This window comes from Eleutherodactylus coqui, chromosome 2, assembly GCF_035609145.1.
Source record: "Eleutherodactylus coqui strain aEleCoq1 chromosome 2, aEleCoq1.hap1, whole genome shotgun sequence".
NCBI lineage: Eukaryota > Metazoa > Chordata > Amphibia > Anura > Eleutherodactylidae > Eleutherodactylus > Eleutherodactylus coqui.
The window spans coordinates 93,751,593-93,775,965 of NC_089838.1; the positions used below are offsets into that span (position 1 = coordinate 93,751,593).

A 24,373-nucleotide genomic window follows, 5' to 3' on the forward strand; every position below is an offset into this window, starting at 1 on the left:
TTGTGAGGAACAGCTAATCATACATAGTACTGAGTTCACCCTATAAGCTCTGGTGACATCCAAGGACAAGTAGACAAATCCGCCCCGTGTGGACCTGCCCAGACAGGGAAAAATACCCAAAATACCCAAAGAATGAAATCTACTAGGAATCTTCGGCAAGAACTGCATCAAAATCTGCAGCACAAAATATACAAATAAGGTCGGCTGTCCACGGGCGATGCGGTATCCTGTGGCGAAGCTCTGCCGCAGGAGCTGCCACTGCCGAATTTCCGCCGATCAGCCCTATCTAATAGATAGGCTGACCGCGGAGAATCGAGGCAATTCGCAGCATGCTGCAAATTGCCCGCCGCGAGCGGAGAATCGCAATAATTCTCCGCTCGTGGACAGGTGCCGGAGCTTTCCATAGCAATGCTATGGGAAGCGTCGGCCGGCATGAAATCACTGCCGTGGACAGGGAGCCTAAGGCTCTTTGGACATCTGGGCCGGAATCTCCGTTCAGAACCTCCGACGGCGATTCCGCATGGAATTATGGACAAAACGCTGTGCATGCAGGACGTCTTCATCCGGTAAAAATGCCAGACAGGTGCAGAAACCAAATGGACACCATTATAGTCAATGGGGCGGATTTGTTTTCTGGATTCCGCACACGGAAACAAATCGCAGTCTGCTCCATTTCAGTGCGGTTCCCGCATGGACAATGTCCGTTAAAGTCAATGGAAGCCGTTCAATCTGCGGCCCGTCTGCAATTGACATTGTGAACGGGCCGCGAAATTCCGCGGGAAAGTTGGATCTACGCAGGCCGTGGTTTGGCCGACTGTAAATCTGCGTTGGACCCTCCAGTTCAGCTCAAAATACTGAAACCAAAAGTTTTGCCCACAGCGCTTCTTCTTCTATGTAAAGGCCGGGCAGCTGGCGGAACCCAACGGACACCATTATGGCCAATAGGGTCTGGCCGGCGCTGTTCGCTATCCACTTGGAGTGAGCAGATTTTCCTTTTCTGCTCCTCGAGCGGAGCAGGAAAGCGGAACCCCGACGGGCGCAAAACCACCATTACTGCACCCACAAAAATGTAAGCCACAAGGCTGGCGACTACACTGCGTGTGCCAGGATGGCTGCGGATACCACAATGTCTTCATGGCGGCTGCAGCCTCACAATATCACGGACAGCAGGGAGGAACGCCCTATTGTACCGGCTGTCAGGGGAGGTCTGCGCGGTTGGCAGCCCTGACAGAACGGCCAGCATGCCGCGGGTCCTCTCGTACAGCAGGTGGCGCTGTAAGGGACAGCACAATGTCTGCCGTGGAAGTTTTCTCTTTCGGACCTGCCTCACACCCATAGAGCGGGCGGAGCGGTGAGTGGCACGACCGGGGCAGCGGTGGGGTCTGTGCATGCCGGGCGGCTCCTGTACCACGGGGGTAATAAGGAGGGGCAGCCGTGCAAGGGGAGACATGTCAGCTGGGTTACATGGCTGCTGCCCCCAGTGCACGGCTGGATAGATATATATGGCTGTACGTGTTCCTCCGTGGATGGGCTTCCAAGACACTTACAGCTGTGATACCTCCTCATATAACGCCCCAAGTAATAATGTACCAGTGGGCGGTGGTACTTCACAAGTATGCGGTGTCATACCGCAAACCGCATGTCATGCGATGGCCGCTGCGTTTCTGCGTATAAACAGCACATTCCGTACGCCGTACACCGCGCTTTTCTTTGGGAAATCCTTATCTGATTTTGCACAGCGGCGCCGCTCCTGTTTGTCGGGGTCCTTAGCGAGTGGTCGCCCCCCCCCCCCCCCCCCCCCCCCCCCCGCCAGACGTAGGCTGTAACAGAGTGCTAAATATTTTAGGAAAAACTCCTGATTCGGCCGTCTGCATGCGGGCTGGAGGCGCGGTGGGAGGTCCGCAGCGTTGGGCTGGTTTCACACAGGCGATACAATTGCGTGAAGACGCAGACATGCTCTTCAATGGTGTCCTTCACTTTTGCAGTGTTTGCACTTATGCGATATTGTGCGCAGAAAAAAATGGCCGTGTCCTGTTTCCTGCATTTTGTTTCTTATCGGCCGTGTTTCTCTATGGAGCCTTCGTTTTATCGCAACACACAAACTTGTGGTTTTCGTGCGAAGTGATGCGTTTATAACACTAGACAGCCCTATTGTCTTTTTGGCAAGATAATGGCAAGCGGCAGCCATGTTCTTGTAGGAAAAAGCAGCGCTGGCGCTGAGACGTCTCACGAACAAAACTGCGATATCGCAATCGCCTGTGTGTAACCAGCCTTAAGGGGGCGAGATGGGGAAGAATTGCCACGCGGACCCTCTGCACGGACATTCACTGGCATTTACAGCAGCAGCAAAGTGGATGGGATTTCTTGCCCACAGGCTGCGGAAATAACCCGCACAAAACCCGTGTGCATATTAACATGCAGTGTGGAATTTAATTCCACAGTATGTCGATTTTATTGCCATTTCCGCCTCGGAATTCGCCTCTTCTCAACGAACAAGCAACCCCCCCCCCTCCCCCATCAAAGAACAGCGTGCGCAGGGGGCCCAGTGCATATGATGGGGATTTTCCTCAGCAGAAGATTTGCAGCATATTATACTGGTAACATTAGGGCCTCATGTCCGTGGGCGGCATGAGGACATTCCGGACGCGTACGCCCCCCACATGTGCAGTGGAGATCTTTTATTTGGACCCGCAGCACACCAAGAGTGACAGATCCGGGTGTGCCACACATGGGACAGCTTCCATTGACTTCAATGAAAGCCGGATCCGTGGCAAAACACAGCATGCAGCGATTTGTTTTCCAGACCGGAAGGTCCAGAAAACAAACCCGCATGCTTTCATTAAGCTGTGGGCGCCCATGAATAGTCTGCGGGCGGCCGCGTAATGTACTGAGCATAACTGCCTACTCACACAGGCGGTCATGCGCAGTACCTTTTTTTTGTTTGTATTTCCCGCACCGTCGCTTAGCGATGACGCGGGTACCCGCAGCCCGTATACAATGTAGTTGCGTATGGGCAGCGGGTATATCTGCGACCATGGAGCACAATGGGCTCTATCTTGCGGATATCCATGGTAAAATAGAACCATTTGCTGCTTTCTCTTTTTTGCGAGTGGATTACACAATTCCAACCCGCTAATGTGAGCGGAATTGTGTAATCCAATGCGATCCGCGTATTACCGCGGATCAGACGCATACGGAATCCGTAATTCCTAACTGTTCGTGTGAGACCAGCCAAAGGTAGATCGCTACCTTTTTATTACGTGACCGGGGACCGCTCAACGAGGCCACCCGTCACTGCTCCAGGCTCTCGGCGGCCGTTGGTTGCTGGGAGCAAGGAAATTTTTATTTTCCTGGGCTCCCCGACTCCTGCGCATGTGTCCAGTGTTTTGCCGGCGGTCGCATGCGCAGAATCCGGGAAAGTTCACGGAGGAAGATCGCGTCGGGGATCAAATACGGAGGCCTCCGGTAAAAAGTTTCATCTCCTCTCACCGATCGCATCTGTGAGGGGAGATGAACCTTCACCTTTTTTTTACTTTTACGTGATCGCCATTATCCATTGGATAACGGCGAACACGTGATCAGGAACCGCTCACCGCGGCCCCCGTGAAATCTCCAGGCTCTCAGCTAAGTTTTGTAGCCAGGAGCAGGGAGATTTTAAATTATCACAGCTTTTGCGCATGCGCCTGCCATTGTGGCGACGGCGGCGTGCGCAGAAGCTGGGGTAAGGTCCGTGGATAAATCCGCGGGCCTTAGGTACGTCATTTCATCCTCCCTCATGGATATGAGCCGTGGGGGGAGATGAAATGCAAGCTTTTTTAACTTTTTAAAACTTTTTTTTTTACTTTTTAACCTTTTTTTTTTTTTTTACTTTCTACCCTTTTTTTTTACTTTACTTTACATGATCACTGTCATCCATTGGATGACAGTGATCATGTCCCTGGTGACATCCCTCTGCTCTTGGTTACACATGGCAGCCTGGAGCAGAGGGATTTTAAATTTCCCGGGGCTCGAGCCCCTCTGTGCACGCGCCCGATGTCAATCATCGGGCGCGCATGCGCAGACGGGCACTTCGGGTCCCGGGACATCGCAGAGGACCCGAGGTGAGTATTTTCACCTCCCCTCATGGATCCGATCCATGAGGGGAGGTGAAACTTTACTTTTTAAAAACTTTTTCGCGATCGCCGCTAACCTCCTGGTTCCCGGCTACCTTCAGGAGCCAGGAGTTTTTAAATTTGCCGGGGGCTCCCGGGCTTCTGCGCATGCGCCTGACGTCATCGTCTGGCGCGCATGCGCAGAAGGCCGGCGGCGGGTCCGGGAGGACCAGATCTCCGGGGGACACCGCCGACAAGCCAGGTGAGAATTTTCAGCTGCCCTGATGGATCCGATCGATCAGGGCAGCTGAATTACTACTTTTTTTCACAGTTTTATTTATTCCATTGGATAGCGCCGATCGCAATGCCGGGGGTGACTGCCCGCATCCTGGGATGACAGCTCCATGCTGTCGGCTACCTGCGGGCACCGACAGCATGGAGCTGTCACGTCCTCAGGCAAGTGGGCATTAATCCAAAGAGGATGCATAAAACTACGTCCTGTAGGATTAAAGCCCACTTACTGAGGACGTAGTTTCCCGATGGGGCAGTCGTTAAGGGGTTGAATCATGTGTATTCATTGGTCCCCATACTTGTAGGGACATCCCTTGATACTGTGTAGTATACTGTGTAGCTTTATATACTTTATATCTGCTATAATCTGATACAAATAATTAACCGCATTTCAGTCTTTTACTAGATCAATAATGGCGACGTGTCTATTCACTCTGCATCAGCTTTTGCTTCAGTGAACCTCTGCTTCTGCTTCCTACAACTCCATCATAAAGGTAATCTCTGTTAAGGTATGGCTTTTGATAGTTTTAGGGTTTCCTTCTTTCCTCTACTGCAATCAATTTCTATTTTTTTAATTTTTTTATAATTTAATGCAGTAGGGAACAATGACTTCAGATACAGCCCTGAAAAACCGATGGAAGATAGTGCAGCCTTTTCCTCTATACACATAGTTGCCGCAGTTCAAGTTTCCTTGTGCAAATAAGAAAGTGCAGAGGGATCAGCCCTATTCTCGTTTGTACAATGGGATGAAACTGAAAGGGAGGAGACAGATTAGATATTAGACAGAGAGGATGATCAATGAGTGGAACAGGTTGCCACGGGAGGTGATGAGTTCTCCTTCAATGGAAGTGTACAGACAGAGGCTGGACAGACATCTGTCTGGGATGATTTAGGCTGCGATTACACGGGGTGGAATTGCCGTGCGGAAAGTCTGCACGGCAATTCCGCCCGTGGCTCCTAATCCCAGGGTTAGCCAGCAAAGGGGATGAGATTTTGCAAAAATCTCATCCACACGCTGCGGCCAAGCCGCACGAAAACTGACAAGCGGTGTGAAATTCAATTCCGCAGCATGTCTGTTCTTTTCTTTTTTCCGCAGCGGCCTCTCTTCTCTCTATGGGGAGAGAAGGCAGCAGCGGAATGCCGATGGTAAAAACCGCTCCAAAACCTGCTGCTAAAGGGCGCGAGTTTTGAAGATGCGCTTTTCCAGCGGAAATGTCGCGTTTTTTCGGTGCGGCCATTCCGCAAGAATTCCACTGGAATTCCGACCCGTTTGACCCCAGCCCTAGTGATCTTGCATTAAGCAGGGGGTTGGACCCAGTGACCCTGGAGGTCCCTTCAAACTGTACCATTCTATGATTGTAAGTTGTGCTCGTTAGGTTCACATCTTGTTTTTCACCTAGATTCAGTGGATGTGGTGGGAATGCTGAACACATCCTTGGGCTCCCATTGACATGATTCCTCTTGTGTATATTGTACTCACTTCCGTTCAGTACAGCCTCCAGACAGATACTAGTGACAATTGTGATCTTTAGATTTCTCCCCGCTTTCTCTTGCTCCACATTTTCATCTCTGCCTACTGTCATTACTTTCTGTATTCTATTTGTTTAAAAATGCAGCATTTTTACAAGCCTGCCTGTGTGAGAGTGACTTTTACATGGACGACAGTCTTTTCAGAGACTGCACAAGCGCTGATGGCACCGCTAAGGTCGTCTGTGCTTGTGCAGTTCTTTCAAACTGAAAGTCCTGCCAGCGGGTCATGGGCTTCTCATTCACTTCTAGCTCAGCGGTTAACCTCCCCTCTCCCATGGGAAGTGGAGAGCTGTCACACAGGACTAGAAGCCTGGACTGAAGTGTCGGCTTAAATAACTGCTAATGACAAGTGAGGGATATTCTCGCTTCACACTGAACGATTGTCGCTCACTTTCGCTCATTTGAACAAATTTTGAGCGATAATCATTGTGTGTAAAAGGGCCATAATACAGTGCCCACTAATTAACTGTGCTTGCCAACAGTGCTGATTGGCAGATGCTTTACCAGTGAAATAATCATGCTGTGGAGTAAAGGCCCATTTAGACAGGACGAATGTCGGGCAAACGATGCACGACACTCGTCCCCGCACATACCAGCTCCCATGCAACTGCACGGGGGCTAATATCGCTGGCTCACAGCGGGCGGCTGCAGAAGATTTCACTCCTCATGCTCCCCCGCCCCTCTCCATTGACTTAACATAGCGGCCGTTCAGTACTGAACGGCTGCTATTTACACTGAGCAATCAGTGAGCAGCTGATCGTCCATGCCGCATAAATGATGGACGATGAGCAGATCGCTCATTGTTCAGTGTAAATAGCAGACGTTCAGAACTGAACGGCTGCTATGTTAAATCAATGGAGAGGCGCAGCGGAGAGCGAGGAGAGAAATCTCCTGCTGCTGCTCGCCCCACTGCTGGCCGCTCCGTGAGTGAGCCAGCGATATTACCTGCCGTGCAACAGCACGGGAGCGAGCACACACAGGGACGAGTGTCGGGCATCATTTGTACCATAAATGGACCTTAAGTTGAATGTACTTTCAAGCTATGATGGCCCAAGAAAGACCATTGTAGATCTCTTATTTAAATACTGTCTCTTGGCCATCACAGATAACCAATGTCAACAGAAGACCAAGAAGCCCAGGAGGATGAACTACTAGCCTTGGCTAGTATTTACTCAGAAGATGAATTTAAGAGGGCAGATGCTGCTTCAGGAGGGGAAATTCTATTATGTCTGGATTTAGCTTCACATTTTAAAGTATCTGTGAAAAGTAAGTAAGATATTGATGCGACCCAAACAATGTAATACGTCTTCACGGCAGTGCTAGCAGTGTGTGGATGTCATCGGTTGCCGACATGCTGCATTTATAACTATAGTTATTTGTGATAAATAAGGTATATTCAATGAGTTCATAGTTATCCACCTCTTACTAAGCTTTAGTATGACCATACAGTGATAGAGCAGATACTCGAACCACTGTGTGCAAATGCGATGATTTTCGGCCTGACATTTAAAGAGATTCTAGCATCAGGTTCATGCTGCCAAACCACAGGTAGCAGGAACCCAAGACAAGGATGCCTGTTGCCCGGTGGGTGTTTTATTCTGAAATGCTGCGGTGTTTCAGAATAAATACACTTTAAAGTTTGACTCTGAGCTCCGAGTCACAAGGTCGGGTCTCTCCCCATGACAGCAAAAACCTATATTGGTGGAAAGGCCGCACCTGGGGCCTACATTTGCAAGCATGGGAACCAGAAGTGCAAGAGCTAGAGGCTGCCCCGGGAAAAATCGAGGCGCCGTCAGACATGCCCCCTGGATAGAGAGCTCCACTGCCCTGGACAGGGAAGAGGAGCATTGCCTGCCCCTCTAGTATGGAAGAAAGGAGGAGCCATTACATCTCCCGAGCTCAGCGGACCAATGCCCTCACCCACGAACGTCCCAATGCACAAGAGGAGGAAAAAAAGAAGAGGGAGAAGCGATTGGTGATGGGGCGGAGCGAGACCCCGGCATTGGCAAAATAGGTGGGGGAGGAAACACCTTGGCAGAGAGAGAGTGCTCACCTGCCTTGGAGGAGGGAGGGAGTGCTCCACTGTGGGGGTCACTTAGGGTGGCGGATCAGGGTCTAACTTACAAGAGTCGGACTGTGAACAGAGAGGTTAAATCCAGTCTGTTTGCCCTCCTCAGTTGGGTAAAAAGGGAAAGTAGTGCTAGCCATGAAGCGCCCTTGTCAGGAAAACTGAAGACTGTGTGAGTACACAATGCTAAAAATGGCTGACCTGCAGGAGGGGTATAGCCGGTAGGAGGCGCTAACACTTTCTTTGCTTAGTGTCTGCCCCCTAATGGCAAAAGCTATACGCCATGGTCCTAGGCTATGTCCCTTCAGTCTTCTGTCTTGGTGCCTGAATGCTCCCTTCCCATTGGCTCCTGCCCTCCTCTGCTGCAGAATCTGTCTTCAGGTCCTGTTTGTTCCCTTCTGCCTAAGCACATTGCTCTCTGCTGGGACCAGTAGTTCACCTGATGACCTCCAATTCCTGTTCCAGGGTGTCATCAGCATCACAGCTCCACGTCCACACTAGCCCAGCACCGGGTAAGCACTGCCTAACGGTGCATTCCTCTCCTCCTGCGGCACCCATAGCAGCAGGCTCATTTAAAGTTGCAGTGCAGCACTGTGTCCGACTCCAGGGCCGACGGGCCCCGCCAGAGCCACGCATTTTGCTTGCATTCGCTGCAGTGTGAAATGTATATGCGGATAATCGGAGCAGTTATTTCCCTAGCTGTCTTCCAGCGACTCGAGCAGCCATATAGGGGGACAGGATATAGGGATGGGGTCACAGGAAACATAGTACAGAGTTGTAGAACTAATGCATATTTGAACTAGATTGGAACCATAGTCTTGGTGATTTTCATATTGCCCCTCGATTGTCAGATGCTGAATATGAAAATATGCTGTGATGTATATGGTAGCTGAATACTAGAAGCATTTAAATGCTTATCATTCACTGTAAGTATTTTTGTTTTTTTCTCCCTTCAAGGTAACGGTGCCGCCGCCTCCTTTACTGAAGATTTTGAGAAGACCGTGGCTTTTCTGCCACCAATTGTGTTGAACTTTGAACTTCCTTCAGATTACCCGTCCACCGCACCCCCGAACTTCACACTGAGCTGCAAGTGGCTTTCACCAAGACAGGTTACCTATCGTTTACCATAATGACCATAATATGTCATTTTTATAGTGCCAACATATTCTGCAATACTTCACTAATCAGAGGGAGCGCAAACAGACAAAAATAAGACATTACATAAGGGCCCTACTCGAAAGAGCTTACAAACTATGAAGAAAAAGGGGTGACACAAGTACCTGTTCAGTACAATGGCCCCACCATTTTTCAGTTAGGGTACTATATATGATGTATGAGCTGGAGACCAACCAATATATGTACTTTTGTAAAGGGCTACTGCCATCTTGGCAAGTTATTCCCTATCCACAGAATAGAGGATAACTTGCCGATTGGTGGTAGTCCAGAAATTGACAGCAGTGACCGCACATGTGCGCCATTACTTCAGTGGGCCTATTGGAAATTGCTAAGTGCTTGAACTCTATCTTCAGCAGTTCCTACTGAAGTTAATGGTTTGGCGGTGCATGCTGCCGCCCGCTGTCAAACTTCAGGGATACACTGCGGTAAAAGCTCTGCATCGGTGGGTGTCCTAGCTGTCTGACTCCCACCGATTGGCAAGATATCCTCTAACCTCTGGATGGGGGATAACTTGCTGAGATAGGAATACCCCCTTTAAGGCATGAGAGATGTAGGGAATACAGTGGGAAGAAGGGTTTGGGTTCCAAAGGGGAATGTAAAAGAGGGATAGACAGAAAAGAACTAATTAGGTAGGTAGGTAATTCTTATTAGGTTAATGTGGTAGGCTTTCCTAAAGGATGTGTTTTTAGGGTACACTTAAAGCAGTGGTCAGTGGGGATTAACCTGTGCAGAGTAGTGCATTACAGAGAACTGTTACGGCTCGATTAAAAATCTTAGAGATGGGAATGGGAAATTAGGATTAAGGAGTAACTTGGTGTAAGGTCATTAGAACAGAGAGCACTGGTGGGGTAACAGAGATGAGGGATATAGGTAGCTGCAGCTGGATGAGAGTGAGGATTTTGAATTGTACTCTATAGTGGACAGGCAACCAATGCAATGACTGGCACAGGGTGGAGGCATCTGTGTAGTCGTTGGGCAAAAAGATAAGTTTGACCGCTGCATTCAGGACAGATTGGTCTTCTCTTCATTGAACGGTGTCGTCTCCAATCAGTAGCGAGCTGCAGTAACCAAGCCAAGAATGAATGGGGGCAGCATTGAGCACTTTTGATGTATCCACAGTAAGAAAAGAGCAGATTCTAGAATGTACTGCAGGTACAGGTGACATGGGTGTGCAAGTGAGAAAAAGATAGGAGTCAATTTGCGTTCTACCTGGGAGTTATGCTAGTATCATGCACTGAGATGGTAATATCAGGTTTAAGGTTGGTTAGTAGATGGTGGAAACACAAGACGTTTCGTTTTTGAAAGGTTCAGTTGCTGATACAGAGAGGCAGTTAGAGTCAGTGGACAGGCAATCACTGGTATTTAGTAGTAGTGAAGGGGTCATGTTCTGGGAACAAGTTTATAGTTGGTGTAGTCAGCTTAAATAGGGTACTGAAAGCCAAATCTGCTGATAGTTTGTCTAACAAGTGCTGTGTAGATAGAGGAACCCCAACGGCAAGGGGAAAGGAGAAGTACAGCTGGCAAATAACACCGAACAAGCGCCTACAGAAGTAGGAGGAAAACCAAGCGAGATCAGTATCCTGAGCGGAGCATACTGAGGAGTTGCTGGTCTATGGCATTGATCACTGTGCAAAAATTCTGAAGAATCAATGGAGAGTAATTGCCACTCGCTTTAGTCATCGGGGGGAAATGTTTGACGTTTTCGTAAGGGCAGTGTCTGTGGATTGTAGAGTACCAAAAGCAGATTGTAAGAGGTCAAAAAGTTATCAGAGAGAGAACTTATTAGATGAGAGTAGACTAGATGGTCCAAGAGTTTAGAGATGAAGGGAAGAGTGGAGATGGTTTTGGAAGGTGACAGCAGAAAAGGAGTCAAGAGATGGTTTCTTTAGTGATGGAGATATGACTGCATGTTTATAGGTGGAGGAAAAGATACTAGATAAGGGTGACTACCCACTAGCATTTGTTTTCTACTGCAAATTTGCTGCTATTTTTTCTTCCCATTGTCAATGGGACTTTCTAATGTTAAACATGCAAAGTTGCGATGCGTTTTTAACATAAGAAAGTCCCATTGACAATTGGCAGAAAAAATAGCAGCAAATTCGCAGCAGAAAAAAAACGCTAGTGGGTAGTCACCCCAACCCCTTCATGACATGGCCTATTTTGGGCTTAAGGACGCAACAATTTTTGGTGGATTTTCTTCTCCGTTTATCAAAAGCCATAACTTTTTTATTTTTCCGTCGACGCGGCTGTATGAGGGCTTGTTTTTTGCGTGGCGAACTGTAGTTTTTATCGGTGCCACTTTTGGGTACATAGACTATATTGTAAACTTTTATTATTTTTTTTATGATAGCAGGGAGAGAAAACGCATCAATTCTGCCATAGATATATATATATATTTTTTACAGCGTTAATCATGCAGCATAAATGACACAATCCATTTTTTCTGCGGGTTGGTATGGTTTCAACGATACCAAAATTCTTACGTTTTTTTTCCATTTTTCTGCAATAAAACCCCTTTTTTTGGAAATCTTTTTTTTTCTTTTCTAAATCGCTGCATTCAAAGTCCTGTAACTTTTTTTTATTTTTTGATGTACGGAGCTCTGTGAGGGCTTATTTTTTGCGAGACGAGCTGTAGTTTTTACTGGTACCATTTCGGGGTACATACGGCTTTTTTTGATCACTTTTATTGCATTTTTAGTGAGGCAAAATGCTAAAAATTAGCATTTTGCCTCAGTCTTGCGGGTTTTATTTGCGTTTTTTTCCGTGCACAGTCAAAAGCATGTGCATCTTATTGTACGCGTCGTTATGGACGCGACAATACCAAGTATGTGGGGTTTTATTTTTTTTTTTACCTATTTTTTTTTTATGCTAATCTGAGAAAAAGCATAAAAAAATGTTTTTTTGTATATTTTTTTTTTAATTCATTTTTTTAATCTTTGTTGTTTTTACACTGTTTGTGTCCCTCTGAGGGACTTTGACCACTGCCCTCATGATCGCTGTCATAAGGCATGGCGGAGCTACTGCTCTGCCATGCCTTATCGCTTATACAGCGATCATAGGCAACACAGGATGCCAGTGTCTGGGGTCCTGTTACCATGGCGACAGACCGGGCTCTCGCGATAAGATCGCGAGAGCCGGCCGGAGACACAGAGGGGGTTAACAGCGGGGGGAGCATCTCCGATGCCCCCAACGCTGTTGCAGCGGGACGCCGGATGTGACTGACAGCCGGCTCCCGCTGCGGGATAGATCCCGCGCTATCTCCAGGATGTAAGTTTATGTCCTGTTGCGGGAAGTACCCCACTGCCAGGACGTAAACTTACGCTCTGCAGCAAGAATGGGCTAAGAGAGGCTTTTTATTGTAGTGAGGTGACTAATAGCGGTAAGGGAGAGAGACTGAACAAAGTGTGATGGAATAGGGCCACTAATTCAGGTAATGGGGTGAAAAGAAGAGAGGAGCCTGGAGATCGCTTCTGTTGTTGGATCAAATGCTGAATGTGAACTAGTGGAGGTGCGGGTGGGAAGGGAATCAAAGTTACTTTGAGACTGGGAGATTATTGCCTGCTGGATATTATAGACTTTTTTTGAAATACATTGGCAGGCCCTCAGCACTGCGATCCATCATAGGCAGCTACTAATAAAACGTGTCAGAGTCACTTTGGACTGTGAGAGGATGAGTGTGGTGAAATAGGATTGTTTGGCATGGTCAAGGGCAAAGTTGTAAGATCTGACCATTAACTTGTATTGGGGGAAATCTGCTGACTTTTGTGATTTTCAGCTGTTCAGTTTGCCTAGAGTACCGCTGGAAGAAAGTGTTTGAGGCAGGTGCCAAGGTTGCCACAGTCCGTGTGGGGAATCCTGGTTTGTCCACAACACTTTGAGACTTTTGTTATAATGGTTGACAGCCAGATTGGGACATAAGAAGGAAGAGCTTTGGGGGACAACCATAACTGCCTGGAGTCTATAAAATGCTGAGTATTAGGACTCATTCACACGGCCGTATGCGTAAAATACTGCGTGTATCATGCAGCGTTTTACCACTGTATCAGACAGTTATTGCTGCATATGGCAGCAGTTGTGCACTCTGCATGTCAGTGTATCTCACGCACGCTGTCATGTGCAGTGCCACTAGTTTTTTTATTTTTTTATTCCCTGCTCTGTCTAATAGCGGCGTTACATATTCAATGCCACACATACGCTGCGTATTAATATGCAGCCCATACAGAACAATAGGGCTGTACCTGTGAAATAGAACATGCTGCGTTCCTTTTTTGTGAGAGTATTACACACCATGAATATTTGCAAGTGTGACTAGATCAATGAAAATCAATGTACTTTCGTTGACTCCATTCACCGCGAAATATGTGGTGAAATTACGTTCCTGTGAAATAAGCCCTTAACGGCCTGTTGATTTCTCAGGTAGGGGTGTCCTAAGAAATGTTTTAACAGAAGCTGTTTGTATATATGGGCATTGGCAGGTTTCTCAAAATTTTACCTTTAGCCAAGGAGAACTACTTAATCTTGTGGTTGGCAGTGTAAATCAACAAATCTGTGAAAATCCTCTTGTGATGTCCTTTGATGAACCCTTTTGCCGTCTGTGGTGCACATGTATATCACAGAGGTGCAGAATGGGTACAGGTATAAAGCGGGCTCTCCAACTGACCATCCGCCCCCCGAGATGCAATCGCGGAGTGCTAATGGTTGCCAGATCGTCCTTAGCCTAGTGAAGGCTACCCGAGTTGCCATGTATTTAATCTTATTAAGCCCTGCCTATGTGTGAATATGTAGTCGTCTTTGATAGCTCGTAGTTTAATCATTGCAGCTTGATACTAGTGCTGTAAGGCAGAAGTCCGATATCTTCATACACTTGGAACAAACTTGTGCTTATGTGAAAAATTTTAAAACTGACAATCATTATTTATTTACCATATTGGTGGTGAAAATCACTAAAATTCTAAGCATGGGGGCCTTACTTACTTTTAACTTGCTGGCCACTACCTGTTGTCATGCAAAATCTGTCTCTAGCAGCTGAAGCACCAAGCTAGATTACAAGAAGGCCTACAGAGAGGCAAGCGGGAGATAGAGGCAGGTAGACTTGTATAAATGGCTGCCGTTTGTAGTGCTTTATTTCATCTTAGTGCTGGATTCACAATTACACTGCTCAGTACTACTGTATGATGTCCTTCATGATACTGTAACTTATGCGGGCGTGCTACACAGGGATAAAAAAAAAGAAGATATACTGCTCACCTATGTGTTCAGTGCATGGAGATGACAGCTAGTTCCCACTCGCCAGCTCAAGGAAGACCTGAGAATTAAATACACAGCCTGCAGAGGGGAAAACTGCAGGATACAAACCATGTAATGGCCAGGAATAGGTATTCTCCATTATGGACACACAGCAGTTTATTCTGAAAAGTAACCTGGAAGTTTGGGTGCACTGTAAGGGGGGCAGGAGGATATATTAAGATTGGCGTTTCAAACACTGGTCTTAATATGATCCTGCCAATACCAAGAGTTTTCTCTTTGTTCATTAGGCACATCTTGGGCCATCCGTGTGCATACACATATGTGTGCTATGAGCTGTAGAAGATTTCTTGTATAATTTACTACAATTTCTGGCACAAATGATACATAAATATGCTGGGCTGCGTCCGCATCTCCTCCCAGCCAGCCATGCACTTTTTTTTCTAAAAAGTAGTGTGAGCGTCAGTAAATTGCAAAAAGTTTCTATTTTTTTACACAAACAAGGCTTGTGCAGAGATTTGCGACTTTTGTATACCTTGTTTAACTTGATAAATGTCCATATGTAAATTGCATTTCTTTTCCCATATAGTAGTACCTGTTGTGTAATGAAAAGCAGTCATAAGAGGAAAAAACATTAACGGACTTTTTATTTTTTTTAAATTCTTTCAGCTCAGTCTGTTATGCCAGCGTTTAGATGACCTCTGGGAGGAGAACAGCGGATGTGTTGTCATATTTCCATGGATTCAGTTTCTTAAGGAGGAGACACTTGATTACTTGAATATTAAATCTCCATATGAAATTGACGTGTCTAGCAATGGTTTACAGAGCTGGATGCAAACCACTGAAAAGACCTGCGAAGATGGGGCCTCGTTGGAAAAGGCACCATATGACAAACGGGCCATACAGGACGTGCAGTCAGTTCCTGCTCTGGTCAGATGCATCTTGGACTTCAATGAAGCCCAACAGAAGAAGGTTTTTGATAGCAAACTATTCTTGTGCAATATCTGTTTTATGGAGAAGCTAGGAAGCGAGTGCACACACTTTAAGGCTTGCGAGCATGTGTACTGTAACTACTGTCTCAAAGACTACTTTGAAATCCAGATTAAGGACGGACAAGTCCATGCACTAAACTGCCCTGAACCAAAGTGCACTTCTGTTGCAACACCTGCTCAGGTAAGTAAAAGGCGGTCGAGTCATCTGAAGTACAAGAAATCCCTGCCACAATCATTTGCCGAAAAACCTACTATCTTATGTCAGTGCAAATGTATACTTTCATGTGTTATCTCATCCCAAAACGTGTGCCTAATACGTGTTCCTATGGCCTTAAGTCCAAGGGCAGGGTGGATTCCGTGCTGGGAATCTTGCACGGAATCCAGCCCTGTCCGTGGCCAGTGACCCCTGCGTATCTGTATTTTTCTAGCAGCCGTGTTCGCGCAGACCTCTCCACTTACAGGTTTGCTGTACTATCCATGGTCTTTGCGGCTCGCCGTTGGACATGCGTAGTACAGTTTTCTTTCAAACTCCTGCCTTCCCGCGGGATCCGCGGTACATCCACAGTGTTGGCTGCGGGTGTGTCGCGGATTGGACAGCTTCCATTGACTTCAATGGAAGCCATCCGTGCGGGAACTGCACAGAAATGGAGCATACTGCGATTTGTTTTCCGAATCAAAAGGTCCGCAAAACAAATCTACATGCTTTAATTCAATTGCGGACACACCTGCTTCCCTATGGGCGACTTGATTTGTGGATCTCCCGCGTAGATTCCCCAAATCAAACCTGCCCAATTTAAATTGGGCCTATGACCGTCACTTGTATGTGCCTTATAGGGCGTACCTTGAAAAATGTCCTAACAACCGCCTGTGCATATCTGCATGCAGAAATATGCCAACCTGCATATTCTAAGTTATTAAAAAAAGTGAAGTAAAGTCCCTATGTCGGTAAAAAAATGTAACATAATAAAGCAATAAATGTATTAAATGATTTATTGCAGATTTCTGTGCACACCATACTTGTGCTAAAGTTTGTGACTTTTCAAAGTTAGAAGATCTAGGTGGGAGGAGCCACGGTAGTTCAATAATTTTACTATCATATATGCCAGATCTGTATAAATGTTATATAGCACGTCTATGCTTGTATATGGCTAATGCGCCAAATGTGTAAAGAGGCGCACCTCTTAATACATTTTACTTCCAATACATTGATTTAAGACTGGCTTATGAAATGCCAGTTTAGGTAAATCTCTCCCAAAGTTTTATGTAAATGCAGAGTATGAGCGCTCGGCAATCTCCGACACTGTTGTTGAAATAAAGGGAGCATGTCATGCATGCACGTCCTCTGCACCATTGATGTGGTGATCGGGATCCCCCTTATGGGGTTGTGGGAGACCCAGCCTTCATACCCATGGTCTTCACACCCATGCCCTATGGGTAGTGGATAATTTTTGATTTTGATACAACCCCTTTAAGGCTTTATTAGATTCCATGCTAAAAAGGACACACAGGTGGTTGCTACTTACATGTTTTAGACTATTGCAGCCTTGAGCCCCTTAAAAAGGGAGAAGGGACTGCAAGAACAAACAACCACTTGTTTCTTATTGGGCAGATTTATACTACATGTTGTCTCTAACAAGGCTTATGGATTTTTATTACTTAAGTAGTTCAAATGTTAGCTCTCAGGACTTCAGACCACTTTCACTCCAGACTTGCACTACCAGTCAGAAGTTTTAGAACACTGATTTTTCCAGTTATTTTTTTACATTAACACAGGTTACGTCCAGAAAATAACCTAAAATGGTTCAAAAGCAAGTTAAAAACATAAAAATATTATGAAATTTTAATCTGAAACACAACAATAGTTTGAATTTATGATTTTAACCAAATTACTTTTTTCAGGGTTACCTCAAGGACAGCTGCTCTGCGGCACATGAAACAAATTATGGTTTGAAATTGGATGTAAACTATTCCTACAGGTGTCTCAACTCTTTGTAGATTATTTTCAAACCCTCTGATGCTATATAACCAGTGTTGGAACAGACTGCATTACAGCACCCTCTAGGGCAGGATTTGAACAGTTTTTTTGGCACTTCAGGACAGAACACAATGATATCATAATGGCAAGAAGAAGGCAATTAACCAAAGATGATAGACATTTATAACACATAGAAGTGTATGTCCGTCCTAAGGAGAAAGTCCCCCGGCAATCAGTACAGTTTCCTATACCATCGAAGCGCACTTGGAAGCTGGAGGAAACTGTGATTTTTGTAGTGGTCTTTGGTCTGCCAGACCTCTTCCTGTTAGATGACAAGTGTTTGTCAGTCAACAGTTTGCATAATCAGCGCAAAAAATATACTTTTCCATTTAAACTGTGAATTCTATCTGCAGGTTTGACAGGTAGAGAGAGGATCAGTAAGAAAGCCACTGCTAAGATTGCAAAATAAAAAAAGACTTGCCTGGGCCAAGCAGCACCTCCAGTGGATTACTGAAGAGTACAAGAAGGTTTTATGGACCGATTAATCAAAATTGAACATAGTTGGTAGATCACACAGGGTTTTTGTACACCGTTGAGTAGGTGAAAGGATGGTTCCTGAGAGTGTGAGACCAACTGTCAAGCATGGAGCAAGAAGCATGATGGTTTAGACCCAGAGTTGGCACCTTGCGCATGGTGACTGACACATGTGACAAAAGGGGCTTCAACTGCATTTAATATACCATGCAATACCCTCTAGTGTACGCCTGTTCTGGTCAGGGATTCATATTATAGCAAGAGAATGATCCAAAACATACTTCTTTGTTATGTCAGAACAACTTAAGAAGACAAGTAGAATTTTCTCCACAGTCTACAGACTTAAATCCCATTGAGCTTGTTGTTTTGGATGAACTAGACAGAAGGGTGAAAGCAAAACAACCTATAAGTGCAGCACATTTGTGGGAACTTCTGCAACAATGTAACGTAGAATTCAGAACAATATGTGGATGCAGTTATAGAAAGAATGTCTCTTTTGTTATACCAGCTGGAGGGGGCTACTTTGTAGAGTCAAAGTAATTTCACTTGAGACATTAAACTGTAAATATCAATAAAAACTGGAAAATTTTTAGGTGTTTTAAAAACTTTTGACTGGTAGTGTACTTCTCACACGTGGTGCTGACAATCTGGGGACACATTTAAGTTGTGAACTCTGGTCACCTGCTGAGCACTTGGAACACAGCAGTTTCTGGCACTCTCATTGCAATGACTAGGGCAACAGTTTACCTATGCGACCCCACTCCGATCACTTATAGACAAACCAGACCCCATTCCCGGGATCAATCAGACCCCCGCTTATCAGTTTTTACCTACCAAGTGGATGTATGACAACTTGAAAAAACATTGTTTCCAGATTACCTTTTTAAGTACAGTGCAGTACATAGATGCATCTGAAGTGTCTAGCTGCCAATGCTTTGAAAGCCACAAGCCTGTTGCTGGAGCGTAATCTACAAATAAACCATAAACTCATCAGTGTCCCAAAGCAGTCTTTCTGTACATGGGTTTTCTCTTCCATTTATATTCCCAGTCTAATTTGGACTTGCCGGAATGCTGTTTTCTAATAGGTGGCGCTGTAGAGGCATTGTTCCATCTTTCAATTTACATAAATGTCCCAGAGGAACATGGGTGGCCTTATAAGTCTTCTCTGATCTTCTAGGTGCTCTCTCTAAGGAAAAACATACTCTTCCTGACCTATCGTTCTTTATGTGATATTGTTCATTTGTTAAATGTATGTTACTGCTGCTCCATTGCATTACCATAATTGACTATGCAAAAGAAGTCGTAGTCCTAAAAGTGCAAACATAAGCGGGGCATAGCGGTTTCTCTATGGTATATTGGTCATGACTATGTTTACTTGCAGGTAAAGGATCTGGTTGGGGAGCAGCTTTTCAGTCGCTACGACCGTCTCCTCTTGCAGTCAAGCTTGGATTTAATGGCTGATGTTGTTTACTGCCCACGTCCAAGTTGTCAAACGCCAGTCATGCAGGAGCCAGAGGATACAATGGGCATTTGCGCAGTCTGCCAATATGCGTTTTGTATCCTATGTAAAATGACCTTTCACGGAGTCTCCCCTTGCAAAGTAACTGCAGGTATGTTCAGTAACAATAAATTCCTGTGTCTGCACCCAAAGTCATTATGACTATAAACGTAAATTGGTCCTCTACTCCTACACATAGGGTATGGGCACGGGAGCGTAATAGGGTGCACAAACCTGGGTTTTTTCTTAGAACACCCCTTTAAATGGCTTTTGTGGCATCCAGACTTTGACTTCAAATATGTTCATTGTTTAAAGAAAAAAGACTCATTGGATATCTTTTATGAAATCTTTTCATCTAAAGTACAAAGAAGTATTACAACAGTCATAAATTCTGTTGAATTGTTATTAATAATCATTTTAGTTATGTATCTACTCCTCTTACTCTGTAGACTTTGGGGGTTTATCTTTTGTCTTTTTTTTGCCTCTCAGAAAAACTTGTTGCGTTGCGTGAAGAGTATCTGGCCGCAGATGAAGCAGGCAAGAAATTCTTGGAGAAGAGATATGGAAAGAGAGTAATCCAGAAAGCTGTGGAAGAAATGGAGAGTATGGACTGGCTGGAGCAGAACTCCAAGTGCTGTCCGCGCTGCGGAACTCATATTCAGGTTAGATACTAAGGATGGCGGATTCAATTCCTTGTTTAAAATGAATAGCTGTGATATTGTGTCCTGATTTTTTGTTTTTTTCATTACACCCAACTCAGTGAGGGAGGCTCTGAACAGAACCTGTGATGCTGATGTGAGCGAGTAGGAGATTTAGGGGAGGAATTTCTGTCATAGATTTTAATTTTTTGAGCAGTTCGTATGTTTAGTGCTCAAAGACACGAGAAACCTTATAAGGCTCACCACAATGTGTATTCAAAAGTTTCTCCCATTTAGACTGACTGTACATTTGAATGACAGTGACAGGTATGCAAGCTGGCGAATCCAATGAAAGTTTGTTTTTTTCCAGCATTCGTCTTCAAAAAGGATTAGAAACAACTAGTTTATTCAGTTCATGTTAAAAACGGAAGTGTGCATCTTGAAAAGACGCTGGCATGTTTCAAACCAATCAACCAATTCTTACTCCCAGCTCCCAGTTGATTGCATTTCTAACATGTAGTGAATAAAGTAGTTTTCATTCCTTTTTTGAAGATGAGAACTGGAAAAACTTTTTTTTTATTTTTGTGTCCCTTTAAATGTAGGGAATACAGTTTCATAACAGTTGAGTAATTGGTTAACAGCAATGAAATGTCAAGGATGGGGGTTATTTAAATGTTTGAAAGAACTGTTTTGTGTTCCACACAAGTTTAAAGGGAACTTGTCACCTCCCTCCAGCACTATGAACGAAGTTACGGTGCTGTTATGGCAGTTGACAGGCAGCAGAGTGCTGTATTTTTCATACTCGCCTGCTTTGAGGTTCCCACGTTTCTCCCTCTGAAGTTCGCACACCGGCCAAAAATCCGACTCTTTTCAGAGTCCTCTGCACTTTTTCTCCTATACGAGTCTATGGGAGCGCACATGCACAGGACTCTAAAAAGAGTCAGATTTGTGAACAGCACTGCACTGGAACCAGGAAGCCGGTGAATATGAATAATACCTGGCTCCCTGTCACCTACCCAACAGCACCATAACTTACATGGTAAATGAAAAAAACAGTATAGGAATGATACCCCTGCTCTACAAACAAGTATAGAATATAAACAGATTAGAAATGTTTACTTTAGTACATATTTTAACTCAATTAAAAAAGGTTGTGCCCATTCTGAATGCCTTTTTTTTTTCTTAACAGAAAATTGATGGCTGTAACAAAATGACCTGCACTGGATGTAAGCTGTACTTCTGCTGGCTATGCATGAGCACACTGTCTCGAGGGAATCCATACATCCACTTTAACGATCCTTCTTCAGAATGCTTTAATCAGTACGTATCTAACATTACTTTGGAGAAGTTTTGAATTATATGAAAGACAGAGGGGAGGGGGTGCCTTTTGCCTTTACAAAATCTCACAAAACTATACATTGTTCCCAATTTCACTAAACATTTAAATCGAACATATTACCATACAACCCTCCCTGAACTACTATAATAGCTGAAGAGAAGGCAGATCCTAAAGTTGTAATTATTATATCTGAACTCTCTTTCATTGCTCACAGTAATCTGGCAAATGGTCTGTGCTCTGTAGGCAAGTAAGGCATCTAGAAGTCCGCTGTACAGGGTGTTGAGGGGGAATGTGTTACAATGCAGAGCATGAACCGTTTGCCGACTTTCTGCAGAGGAGCTCAAGTATAATTATCTCATAACTCCTCATTGGAATATGTCTGTCTTCAGTTATCCAAACATTATACTAGTTCAGGATGAGGGTTTATCTTTAACCCATAAAGGACAAAGCACTGTAAATTTACGGCACTTGGTCCTGGGCTTAAAGCCCAGCCATATGTAAAACTACGGCAGGGATTAAAGCCTCTTGCTTCTGCAATCAATCAGAAGCAGGATGGGTTGTCAGTTGTTAGACACAGCTGATAACCTGGAGGAGGAAGGGTAGGTGGGTTTCAACCCTTTCTGCCTCCCCCTTTCTTTAGTACACATGGCTCAATGAGCGATCTGTACTTAAAAGTGGAAGTATTTCTTCCACTACGGGAGCCGGCAGTCACGTGACCGGCCAGGATTCCCTGCTACAGCAGAGCTGCAGGGTCGTAGAAGACCCTGATCAGCTCTGCCAGTGACTATTGTCACTACAGGGGATGCTTCTCCCTGTAACTGAGGCTCCTATGGATGCCCTTAGCTACAGTAAAAAAAATGTCAAATAAAAAATCAAACATGTGAATGTCCCCCAAAGGTCTTGTATGACGTCATGGGGGACAGAGATAGTAAAAACAATAATTACATACATGAGTAAAAAAAAAATTACAGAATAAAACAACAATATATACATAGGAAAGAAAATAACTCAAAGTCGACACCAACCAAAACCATCGCTATATGCGCCCTGTAAACCAAAACCATACATACTATATATTAACATCCGAAACAAAATGAGGAACCCATTCCCATACTTTATTGTAACATAAATATACTAATTTTAAAAAAAACTATAACTGTTAATGTTTTTTTTTTTTAGCTTTTTAATCCCAATAAAACTAAAAAACAGGGGGAAAAAAAGTCAGTGAAGAGGGTATTAAAAAATAGACCAATATGTCATGGAAAAAAAAACAAAAAAAAACGCAAAAAATTATTTTTGATAGCTAAAGGAAAAAATAGGGCAGTTAAACCACTACATGGGTAAAATCCCTAAAAAGTGTCTGGTCCTTTTAGCGTAAATATGCTAATTAAAAAAAAAATAACTATTAATGTTAAAAAAAAAAAACCTTTTTTTTTATTTTTTAGCTTTTTACCCTCAATAAAACTAAAAAAAACTGAAAAAAAGGCAGTGGAAAAAGATATTTAAAAAATAGCCCTATATGCCACGGGGAAAAAAAACCACAGCAAAAATCATTTTAGTAGCTGAAGGAAAAAAAATAGGGTAAAAACCCCTAAAAAGTGTCTGGTCCTTAAGGGGTTAAGAGTTAAAACTTAAGTGAGAGTTTGACAGTTTTGTCCCTTAGTGATCTCTGGAACTGAGCTACACTGGGAATCGATTGCATAGTTGTTGTGTAATGTTTCTTGCATATGTAAGAACATGTATTTCCTGTCATGGCACTTGGTGTGTCAGTATTGTGTTTATCTACAGTACCTATGATGTAACGGATATAATCTGACAGGGTCACTTGTTTCTGATGGGTGATGTAACCATAGAACATTTCTGCAGTTTTGACTTGAATCTCATATGGCTGGGGACCTGATCCATTCACAAGCGCTGCACAGATATCTATGGTTTATATTGGAATAGATGATATATTTTGCTAACTAAGCTAGTCACTAATAAAGTGATTGTACAGCCTACCTGTAAAATGTAACCTTTTTTCCATGCCCATTCATTTGCAGGTTGTTCCTTGGCATAGACGTGGATCAGGATCTTTTAGATGACAATGGAGAAGACTGATGTGCGGCTATGGGACTAGATTTCCTGCATGTTCCTTCTAAATGACTATCTTACCAGTTATCACTGAGCACTGCAAATACTTTATCAGAGTTTTATACAGGGTATACAGATTCTTTGTATCAACATGTTAAACGCAATCATATTTTACATCCAAGCACGAAAATTAAGAATTCTAATTAGCCACTCAGCAGTGTTTAATGTTCAGTAATATATTGCCTTAAGTATAAATGTCAGATACTGATTTCATTTGCCAAAATAAAAAGGTTATTTTCAGTTCGCTTTTGAAATGTTAGTAGTTTTTTGCATGTTCTTCTGTATAATGTTGGATGTTAAAAAAGACAAAAACCTTTCACGAATGATATCTTGTGAAACATAAATCCAATTGCGAGTAGAGGTCATTAAGTAAGGTCACGGAGAATGTTGTACAACACTCCAGATATTCAGCAGGGATATTACACATACATCGTTAAAGGGGTTGTCCCGCGAAAGCAAGTGGGGGTAAGCACTTCTGTATGGCCATATTAATGCACTTTGTAATATACATCGTGCATTAAATATGAGCCATACAGAAGTTATACACTTACCTGCTCCGTTGCTAGCGTCTCCGTCTCCATGGTGCCATCTAATTTCAGCGTCTAATCGCCCGATTAGACGCGCTTGCGCAGAAGGGTCTTCTCCCTTCTGGTCGGTCCGGGCATGAGCGGCGTTCTGGATCCGCCCCCTTCTACGCGTCATTGCGTAGCTCCGCCCTGTCACGTGTGCCGATTCCAGCCAATCAGGAGGCTGGAATCGGCAATGGACCACACAGAGCCCACGGTGCACCATGGGAGAAGACTCGTGGTGCATCGTGGGTGAAGATCCCGGCGGCCATCTTGGAGGAAAAGAAGGAAGAAGTTG

The 24,373-nt window shown here is 44.5% G+C and overlaps 1 protein-coding gene across 1 annotated transcript; it reads left to right on the forward strand.

Moving 5' to 3' along the window:
* The first annotated feature begins 1,253 nt into the window (after positions 1-1,253).
* On the forward strand, positions 1,254-23,749 carry LOC136611542 (E3 ubiquitin-protein ligase RNF14-like). The gene is made up of 9 exons (XM_066591225.1): positions 1,254-1,351; positions 4,778-4,876; positions 7,018-7,178; positions 8,938-9,089; positions 15,070-15,573; positions 19,283-19,511; positions 19,889-20,061; positions 21,227-21,357; positions 23,419-23,749. The coding sequence occupies exons 3-9, from the start codon at positions 7,025-7,027 to the stop codon at positions 23,474-23,476; spliced, it is 1,401 nt and encodes a 466-aa protein (XP_066447322.1). The 5' UTR covers positions 1,254-1,351; positions 4,778-4,876; positions 7,018-7,024; the 3' UTR covers positions 23,477-23,749.
* Positions 23,750-24,373: the final 624 nt, after the last annotated feature.

Excerpts from the sequence above, each read along its gene's own strand:
- LOC136611542 (XM_066591225.1), top strand. The coding sequence starts at position 7,025 with ATGTCAACAGAAGACCAAGAAGCCCAGGAGGATGAACTACTAGCCTTG. Across the intron at positions 15,574-19,282 it reads CTGTTGCAACACCTGCTCAG|GTAAAGGATCTGGTTGGGGA; the intron begins GTAAGTAAAAGG and ends GTTTACTTGCAG. Across the intron at positions 21,358-23,418 it reads TCTTCAGAATGCTTTAATCA|GTTGTTCCTTGGCATAGACG; the intron begins GTACGTATCTAA and ends ATTCATTTGCAG.